The 10680-nt window shown below is 41.2% G+C and overlaps 1 protein-coding gene and 1 long non-coding RNA gene across 2 annotated transcripts in view; both read right to left on the bottom strand.

Moving 5' to 3' along the window:
* Positions 1–1859: 1859 nt before the first annotated feature.
* Positions 1860–4881, bottom strand: LOC109482819. Its single transcript, XR_002140982.1, has 3 exons — positions 4847–4881; positions 2465–2525; positions 1860–2114 (listed from the first exon to the last, which is right to left on the bottom strand). It is a non-coding gene; the product is annotated as an uncharacterized LOC109482819 (long non-coding RNA).
* Positions 4882–7800: 2919 nt separating this feature from the next.
* LOC109482813 (archaemetzincin-2-like) overlaps positions 7801–10680 on the bottom strand; it is an 11812-nt gene continuing 8932 nt past the window's right edge. Inside the window, exon 8 of the mRNA XM_019785655.1 lies at positions 7801–8347. Coding sequence (XP_019641214.1) covers positions 8009–8347 — 339 coding nt within the window. The 3' untranslated portion in view covers positions 7801–8008. The remainder of the gene's footprint in view (positions 8348–10680) is intronic.

The raw sequence follows: 10680 nt of genomic DNA, 5'->3' as shown, positions 1-10680 counted from the left end.
GTTGTTTCTCTGATTCGCCCTGTCCATTTTTTCTGATTTGCAAAAAAAAAAGATTTTAGGTTCTGAATCAACTGCAAAATGCTCAAGGAAAGACATATTTTGGCCCCAAGGGTTGAAGAAAGTCCTTCTAGGTGTTAAAGTTTTTCAATGTAACAATGCAACTTCATTTCAGTAAAAGTTCAAAATCTATTGTTTTAATTATAAACCAGCCTGGTATGTTGACTTCATGGCTCATATCATAACATTTCCGGTCTTCATTGGGTGCCTTGACCTGTTTTTTTTCCCTGTCTCGTATTTTTTCTGGAAAAATCCGAGAAGCAACAAATTAAATTGGTATGGCCTTGCCTTAAATTGCATGATGAACAACATTTCTCCAGTGCTGCTGTTGTGTGCAGTATAGTTTAGTTGTTAAAGGTGAATAATTTCTCTGCTATATATACTGACTTCTTGTTTTCCTCTCTCCACATGACTGATGGTGGATTCCCTATGACAGGAAGGAAGGACCAGACTTTGGCCAGCAAAGCAGGGAGAGAAGACATAAGCAGACCTGGGATTGTGAGTATAGTTTATTTGTGTAGCAACACAACCATTTCCAACTCTCCCGAGTACACACACTTGCCTACATTTCTATCCTTTAACACCCACTTCATTCCTTCAACCTTGTCTCCAAATCTTCTCTTAAGCTCAGTCACTAACTTTCTCTGGCACTGCTTTCACAGACTCTTTTCTTTGCCCTTTTAATAGCCTTTCATCCTTAAACTTGCACTGCTTTTTAATTGCATGGTACGTCACCCTTTTTCGGACCTTTCCAGTCATCTTTTCCTCGCACACTCTGATACACTACTTTCACACTCTTTTCCTTAACCTCTGCACTGAAATTTGCACTGAATGTCACCCCCTTCCACTGCTTTGGACCTTTCCACTTAGTCACACACTCCTCCCACAGCTGCTCCAAGCCCTTAATTAATTTGATTAGCTTTTCCCGCCAAAAAACTTAGATTATAAACTTAGAATATAGAGAGCTCTAACCTTGAACTTGTGCCCCCCTCCCCACAACTTGCATGTATGTTGTTAGTTTCACTTATCCGAAGATGTAGTCACCACACTCTGCTACCCAAACACTCTCACATACTTCATCGAGTGCAGTTCTTCCGCCACAAGACTTGAGAATAATCTCACTCTCCTGGTCGCTCAATGCACTAAGTGTACTCCCCGGGGGATGTCTTTTCGGAGACATTGATGCTTCGACACATCAGTATACCAGTGCAATTGACTGACCAGGAGAGCAAGAGATTATTCTTAAGTCTTGTGGTGGAAGAACTGCACTCGATGAAGTACGTGAGAGTGTTTGGGTAGCAGAGTGTGGTGACTACATCTTCGGATAAGTGAAACTAACATACATGCAAGTTGTGGAGGAAGTTGAGTGTGGGGAGGGGGGCACAAGTTCAAGGTTAGAGTTCTCTATATTCTAAGTTTTTTGGCGGGAAAACTTTAATCTAATTAATTGAACAGGTGAGGGTCCCAATTAGTTGTAGAGTACTTAAATCAAATCAGCATGAAGTTAACTAATGGCCAACTAAGATAATAAGTTCTTTGGCGAGAAAATTTGTGTAAAGGTCCAACAATTTGGGGGCAATTTAAGTGGCCGGCTGAAATACTAAGTTTCTGGCAGGAAAATTTAAGTGTAAAGGTTTAAAGTGACAATTTGGCATTAAACTATATTCTACAAAGAGGATAACAACGTGGAATTGTTTTTTTGGTGGGAGAATTTACAATGTAAAGGTCCAAACACCAAAGTGACAATTTTTGGGCAATTTCGCATTCAACTATACGATTAGAATGAGTGTCTTTTGTTGTGGAATTAAAGTTGCCAGCTACGATTAACGCTAAGTGCCTCCTCATGGAAAAAAAGGCAGAGTAGAGAGAACAGGGCAAAAGAGAGAAATGCGAGTGCAAATGTGTGCACCTGAGGGCATGTGGAGTGTTGTCTCGTGTTAATAAAGAAAACATACTCACACCTCCCCATCTTCTTTTACACAGGTTGACATCTGCCAACAAAATGTCTGGTCCTTCTTCCTGCTACAGTCCAGTCTCCAGATCATCCACAATGTCATCTTGAAGACAGAGGAACATCAGCTATTATTGGCCTTCCAATCAAAGCTCATTTGTGTTTGTAAAATCTATAGTTCTTCCATGGCCAGCTCAAAGTATTCACCACAAATTTTCGGCTGATCTCTTGTCAACCTTTGTCACATGTATGATCCACTCGCTGACTCTCCAGAAGTCAGAAGTGTGATGACGTCAAGAGTGAATCTAAACTGGCAGGAAGACAGCATCTTGTGATGTCATCACGATTCAGACTTCCAGCAGAGAGTCAGCAAGTAGATCACACATAAAATGGGGAACAATGTTGCCTCAGCCTACACTAGTTTTTCACACAAAAGAATTAAAGAGTCTGACTTACTTGCAGTCAACTTGTTTGGACTGGAGTCGCCAGTCAGGACAGCTGACCCTCAGGACATGCTCTGAAATATAAACAAGGAGTGTGAAGTGAAAAGCATCTCTGTCTAGTCAACACTGAATGACCATGAAAGATGGTAAAATTGCACAGTATTTTTTTTGCTTCAATAAGATGTAGACTGTAGGCCAAGAAGTTTTTGCAGTTTGATACTGGTTGTGTATTATGCCCAGCAGTTAAGAGATGAAATAAACATGTAAGTTGTAAAACATAGTGTTAACTGTTTTCTCATCTGCTCTGGTGTGGGCCGAAGATGCCCAATCATCACAGGTTTCTCCTAGTAAAGGTAGGAACATCAGGACACGCCAAACTATACTAGTATATAAACTAGAAAGGCAGACATTTGCCTTGGAGCAAATTCAGCATAGCTTCACAACATTTCAAGACATGGCAGGGAAAGAAGGAGAAATACAAGGGAAAACAATGCTTTACAATGATATAAGTATAGTATGAATTCTAGGGACATACTAGTAATGCAAACTGTTGATTTTCAAGATAAAAAGAAGCGTTTATGACCCGCATTCCAATTCTGGAGCAGGAAAGCTTGTCATACCTACCAAAACACTTGAATGCAATTCATACATGACTTGTAAAGTTGGTAATTGAGTCAACCCAAAAAATCCCAACAGCCAATCAGCAAGAAGAATAGAGAAAAGCTGCATGCCTATGGTTGCTTGCCTTACATGCCATTCTGGTGACTCATGCCTAAATATGGTAACACACTGCTATAGTACATATTTATAACAGCCAAAAAGCTCAAATAAAACCATTCTAAAAGCATGTATCACAAAAATGAAAAAAATGCCTGGGGGTATTTGCCCACTCTACCTTCATCCCAAATTTCATGTTATTTGGCCCAAAAGTCAAGGAGTTGAATCAATTTATAGAAATGGCAGGAGAAAGAGGAGGATTAGAAGAAACATGAGGAACAAGAAAAGCTTTTTAAAAAGTTAGACCAGCCTCAGAAAAAAAACTAACTGAAGGCATCGCCAAGTCGGGAGAACTTTAAGAACTCTGGCATTTCGGACTTGTTAAAAAGAAAAACAAAATAATGCCGACAGTGGGATTCGAACCGGAAAACTTAGCTTGCCAAAACATGCCAGACGATGCATCGAAGTGCAAAAATACAAAACTGTTACAGTAAAAAGTAAGAACAATAAAAAAAAAGAAAAATAACGGATGTTAAAAAGAAAATTAAAAAGGAACACCAACATCAGGGTACGAACTCTCGTCGTCTGGAGCTTAGACGAGCATCTAGATAATTTATGCAGTTGCAAGAAAACGATATTTCTGTTTCGTGTATCAAGAGCTGATACAGAATTTTGATGCGGTGGTATTGACCAAATGCACTTGACTACTACTATGTATGTATATGAGAATATGAATGTGAATCATGAAAGACCACAAAGTGAAACAGTCAAGCATGGCATGGCATTCGCATGGTTACCACAAACAGTCAAGCATGGCCTATAAATGTACCAACTACTGTCCCAACCAACTTACCAATGTGACAACAAGCGATAAAGCCATCTCTATAACCGGCCTTCGGCCGGTAATACTAGTACTCCAGGCAACACTGAATGGCTTTGAAATGAAATCATCAGTTTTGGCAAGGACGTTGAACGTCCTTGGTTTTGGGGGTTACCAAAAAAAAAGGGGGCACCTTCAATTTTGGGTGCACAAAAGAGCACATGCATCCAGTATTTAAAGCCCTAGAAACAAAGCCTTGTTTACGGAATTTTGGGCGGGAAGTTCCGAACATTCAATTTGAATAATTATGCACCACGTGCGGCGCATTCCAACAGGTGTTCACCAGCCAAATCTAGTGCCACGTGGGCGAAAATTTCCAACAAAAATCGTGTTTCTGGCCGTTTTTCTGCTCACAAATTAGCCCATGCTATAGGTTCTCTCAAAAAAATTGTGCCACTTAATGTAGCTTATGTTCTCCGTGTCATGAAAGCAACTTCTTAATACAAGATGCGGCGGAAATTTCCAACAAAACAAAACGTGTTTCCGACAGTTTTCCAGCACGGAAATCAGCCCTTAGCTTCTCAAAATGCCACTCAACAAATACAGTCAGTGCTTTCTAAAAACATGCTATCAAAGAAAACAACTTTGGAATCTATATAAGATGGTCAAGCACAAAAATTGGCCTATGGAACTACGAGGTAGGAGACAAAGGCGAAGTCCGTTCTGAGGAACACGCCAGTTTTCTCCGTAAGTTTCACGGAATATAACCGTCGTTATATACACAACAAATATAACGTGACCTGTTGCTACAGGTTTGGTAGAAATACAAGTACATTTAAGGAGAGTTTGTTGTCTTACCTCATGAAAGAACGAGTCTTCTCAGCACCACGCCGTCCTCCCCGTCATGACAATATTCGTTTCTTGTCCAAACTTCGTCCGGTCAGGAAATACTCAGTTTCTCCCTCAAACATCCACAGAACGGCATAAATACACGCTGAAAACATTCCTTACACTAACTGCATGCTATAAGACGGATAATTTGCTGACCAAAAGCGGAAATTTTGCCCTAAATGTTGTAGGAACGGGGGAACATCCTACAGAGCCGTCCAACACCCGGCACAAAAACGTGCGTAAAAATACTAGGCATGCGCAGCAATCTGGTCGGCCGGACCGTACTATGTGTGATTACATAGGGGTGAAAAACAGTTCTATTATTACCTCCGTTATGGAGGTTATGTCTTTAGTAGCGTTTGTCCGTTTGTCTGTCTGTGAACAGCACAACTCGGGAAGGTATGAATGGAATCTAATGATATTTGGTGTGAGGATAGGGTGGCCCAAATCTCCTAACGTTAATGATTAGAATTTGGCCCCCTAGGGACTCTCCTTGGTACTGAAGCAGCACTCCCGGCTGTTGTATCTTTTGTTCTGAACTTGCTATGGTCACAATTTTTCACTTTTGATAAGCTTTTGGGCTAAGGAGGAAGGACATAAGTCTGGTCCCTCTACCAGTTTTCATTGGAAGTGCAGTGGCGTTTAAGCCGGTGACTTTGGAGCAGAATAACTCTGGACATAACAGTTAATACTGACTGATAAATGATAGGAATTTCTAGATCGTGACATATGTAACTTGGATGAGGGGAAAATTATAAGATTGAAATTATGCAAATCAAGACCTCATTTGCATAATTTATGGCAGATTGCTGTAATACCTAAGGCCATGTTGACTTGATTATATGGATGACATCCGCGCGCGCATGAATTTTCGGCCATTTCCAAAAAAAAAAGTTTTCAACCATACTGTAAATCGTACAAAACAGTTGCAAAATGAGCAAAAATATACCATAAGTTACAAAAAAAATTAATAAAAACCATACCAATGTCGTAGAATGCCAAAATCAAACGAAAAAAGACGAAATTGTAAAGAAATGAACTTGAAGACTAGATTATTCGCCAAACCATATTCTGTGCCATTTGCTCAACCCTCATGACCATGTAGATTTCATAATGAAAAGAACTCTTTTTTTTTTGCAAAACTTTTTTTTTATTCGCACGCGCGCATCAGTTTTGGGGCTCCCGGAGGATGTCATCCATATAATCAAATCAACATGGCCTAACTGGTAAATGATGGGAACTTAATAGGTACTCGGAATGTTTATTCCTCAGGTGGAAATAAAGTCACATTTTCATGTCAAACTTTTCCATGACAGATACATGTACATGTCTGTTTTAACATAACTCGGGTACATATCTATTTCTACATGACTTAGTGCATGACTAGTACATGACTGGTACATGATGATATACATGTCTGGTACACATCTGTACAAGTGACAAGCAGAAAAACAGCACATAACGAGGTGTATGTATGTATGTGTGTATGTGTGTATGTTAATGTTTGGGAAGTTCAGGACTTGCATCCAGGATAAATTTATACAAGCAAGGGTCACTGATGATTTCATATCATTTAGTTAGATAAAAGTTGCTTTGTTGTTCTCATATGATGATACAAATAGATGTGATACATAATAGTAAGTTATATAACTATCATATACCTCTGCATGTATACTCAAGGGCAAGTACAGCGACTTAAAAATAAAGAGACAACAAAACTGGTGGTTACAGAAGCATAACAGCTGGCAGAAATTTTAAAAAGTCATAACTACATTTTGTACCTTTGCTCAAGTACAAACAAGCATATTGATATACTAGTACATGTAGATTATAATTGTGCTTTCTCAAAATATTGTGCAATGATTTATAATAAGAGATATGAATTTTAAAACTTCTATCAACCAGAAACCTTAAAGATTATTTGACATTCAATATCTTTGATACTTTTACATGTGATTTAATTTAAAAGCTACGAAATTGTTGTTCGAAACAACAAAATTGGACAAAGGACATAGAATATCTGATGGTCTCAATTAATTTTTTTTCTGGAATAACAAATAACTCCTCTTGGGTAATTCATCTATCTTTTGCGTATTTAGTTCCTTCAAGTATCATTGTCTCCAGCATTACATGCAGCAATCAAAATATACAACTCTTTAGTATTTTTTTAGAGTTCTCAACAAGTTTTCTTGAACAAAGCCCAAAACAAAACAGACCTACATGAACTTTGCCAAAAACTGATCAAAAGACAAAAAAAAGATTGATGCTAAAAAGCAAGAAGCTTGTAAAAGGTTAGTTCTTGCACATCTGGAGCCAAATTATTGAATTTCATTTTGTTCTAGCTATAACACATTAATGCACAACTTAGAAAAAATAATCAGATGTACATTTGTACATTAGTAACATAATTCAACACCAGCAAAAAATCAATATTTCTAATCTTTATATCCTTTCAAAGAACATGGTGGCATTTTTCATATGCATCACATGTACTTGTCAGCACTATCTATAATTTTTTGTTGAGATATTTACATTAAGAGGATATGTTGAATGCCTACTGGCTGTATCAACCATTTTTGTGATCTCTGTACAGAAATAACCGTTACAACACTGTAGACAGTTACATATTTACAAGAAGGGCTGCGTACCGGTCCACCTGGACCGGTACGGACCAGAGAAATAGTATCGGTCCGGTCAAAAAAAAACCCGAAACGTCAGTGGACCGGTTTTTTGGACCGGAACAAAAATCCAACTTTGATCACTATACACAAGGAGGGCTGCCAGGAAAATGAACATCCAGTGTTAGAACATGTGACGCGCATGAATTTTCAGGTACAGGTACAGGTCCGGACCTGGACCTAAACCTCTGTACCTGTACCTGTAGCTGATGTTACGAAAAGGTACGCAGCCCTAGTTCCCTAGACAGGGCTGTTAGTGTCACTCTGTTACTGTTAGTCTCAAACCAATGCCACGCAAGGACTCCTAGCAAGGACAAGTTGAGGAATTATAAAATTCTTTTACATTTGCTATTAGTATTAGATACAGCGACTTTTATGTCCTGGAAAAGGGAGTGAGAATGACTGGTATAATGACAGTATATCCAATACTTAAGTCTTTTATAGTCGCTAATTAATTGGAAGCTTGGCTGCTTTCCTCACTCCCAGCGACCGTTTGTTTCTCCATGAAGACCAGAACTCTCTCCAGCCACTTCTTGAATGGTTCGAATGCCTCCAGAGGAGGTGGGGGTATGCCGGCGTCCCAGGATTCCTTGGTGCAGTACTGCAGCATGGCGCGGAAGCGGACGGCGAGGCGGAAGTCTATGGCCTCCTGGAGCTTGCGGAGACAGATGGGGCAGAGGTCGACGGGGCGGCGGTCTGACTCGTCCAGACTGTTGGAGCCGTTGATGCAGCAGGAGAAGTAGATGCAGTGCTTCATACCAAACATGTGACACAACTCATGTGTCATCACCTAAAGGAGAAACAACATGTAAATAAGATGGCGGCGATGACGGTCACGGCGGTCATACGCTCCTGCTAAATGTTTTTCTATTGTGTCTTTACCTTAGAATCTACTCAATATTTTACTCTCTGGAACTTTTTAAATGCAGTTATATTGATTTCGATTGCTTTTAGCGGTTTTAGACCTCGATTGTATGATTTTCCGGCTGATTCGGAACTTAGCATAAAACCCAAGCCGACGCGGAGACGGTCATCATGGCGGACCCTCACGGAGACCTTTACGCCTCTCTGGGCCTGACGCTGACGGCTTCCCGGGACGAAATCCTGGACGCTTACAAGAAGGAGGTCATCATATACGAAGAAGCAGCGAAGAACGGCCGTAAATCCGGCGCTTTCAAGGAGGCAGACGCCAAGTACCGCTCGGTAAGCAGAGCCTTTTCTGTTCTGTCTGACGCACCACGCAGACAATCGTACGACAGCAGTCACATTATACCGGAGACTCCAAAGACCAGTCGTAGAGCGCTGAATCATGTGAACGAATATCATGTAAAGGAAAACGGACAGAGCATCACGATTTTCCTTCCAAAGAACCTTGCCAAGTCATGGCTTGAGTCGTGCCAGGAACACCATGACACGTCAGCGATCAACGGAGGAAAAAACGGCTACCAGATCAAAACTTCTTTTGTTGATGTCAAAACTGGGCTTGCTTCTGGATCTGTAAGCGTCAAAGTCTACGAATCCACACAGAAGCTTCTGATACAAGGCTCTGCCTATCTCCTGTGGTTTTCCGAGGTATTCCCGGTCCTGAAAGAGAAAATCGGTAACACCACACCGCTACATGTGTCGGTAGCTACAGAAGTCTTGACGCAAACTAAAGAAGTGCTACCAGTGAACTGCAACCTTTCACTCTGCGAAACATGCGATCAACCGATTGTGTCTGATGTCTGTACGTGCTGCAATACTGTGCCTAAGTGTGTGCTTGACGTCAACAGTAACAATGTACAAGAGTGCGAAGATACACATGATGGTACGTTTGACATTCCTCCAAACGGCTCCCAGTTAAACAACCGCAATCAGACAAACATGGCTGATCTTTCCATTGTTCAAGAGAATGTCTACAAGTTGGAAACATGTCTGATTGACTCAATCGAAGACAGAAAGTCGTTTGAGAATTCTATGTCAAATCGGCTTTCCACTATTGAAGCTAAACTGCAATCGTTCAATCATGATCACGTGTGCAGCGGTATGTCTGTCGAGGAAGGAAGAATACTTAAAGATGACATTGTACATCTACAGGGGGTCAAGCGAGAGCTTGAAAGTCAAATCAAGTCGCTGCAACATAAATATGAAGAACTTGCCAGCATTGTGCAAAAGTCCGGAACCGCCACTTCAAAGAAAGCGGTATCTGTAGCGTCGCAAACTAGTGACGATCAAGCCTCTGATCGTGCCGACAGGTTAATCCGTGAAGTCGCCACGATTAGCACTAGAAATCGCTACCAAGTGTTAGATGAGAGTGTTTCACACGTGTCAATGAACCACGGAGACCGGAGTGTCCATTCAGATTCAAACCCTCCCCGTCTGTTGTCGGACGCAAGAAGACCAGGCAGGATGGAACAATGAAAGCACAATCAACAAAACAATGTCACAATCAACCGACAAAACAATGACGCCCAGCTTGACATTTTGATCCTGGGAGACTCTAACACGAAAGCGATAAAACCTGAAGTCCTATATACCCGACAAAAAGGTGAAAAAGGACTTAACCTTCAACATTCGAGAATCTATGGATTACATCCAGAGTTCAACTCTACCCGACCCCAAAGTCATTCTGTTCCACGTGGGGACGAATGACGTCCGTGACGCACGGGACGCAGCAGCAGTGACCGAGGGCCTGCGTGGTCTCATCCAGACCTCACACGACAAGTACCCGAGCAGTAGTCTTGTCTTTTCCTCTATTCTGCCGAGGGATGACCCTAATCTTCAAGATATAGGCGATAATGTGAATTCATTCCTGAGAGTTGTCGCGGACGAAACGAGTTATGTCCATATCATCGATAACTCGAACTTTTCCAGCTCAGGAACAATAAAGAAATCACTGTACACTGTTGACGGATACCACGTAAACAGATACGGAATTCGTGTCTTGGCAGCCAACATGAAGAGAGCAGTCAATCCACTCATCGGACTGGGCAAGTATACGGGCCGAAGGAACCAAACTGCAGGTGACAATCAGCCTGCAATGAACGTAAGGTTAAGTTCACCTAATCGTTCGTACAGGGATGCAGTAATCGGCGCTACGGCAGGTTGGTCCAGCCGGCCACCCCGCCGTCCCCAGTCCTCAGC

Source organism: Branchiostoma belcheri, unplaced genomic scaffold (genome assembly GCF_001625305.1).
Source record: "Branchiostoma belcheri isolate BF01 breed outbred unplaced genomic scaffold, Haploidv18h27 scaffold60, whole genome shotgun sequence".
Taxonomy (NCBI): domain Eukaryota; kingdom Metazoa; phylum Chordata; class Leptocardii; order Amphioxiformes; family Branchiostomatidae; genus Branchiostoma; species Branchiostoma belcheri.
The sequence above is the reverse complement of the archived record's forward strand: the minus strand, read 5'-3'. Positions and strand labels throughout refer to the sequence as shown.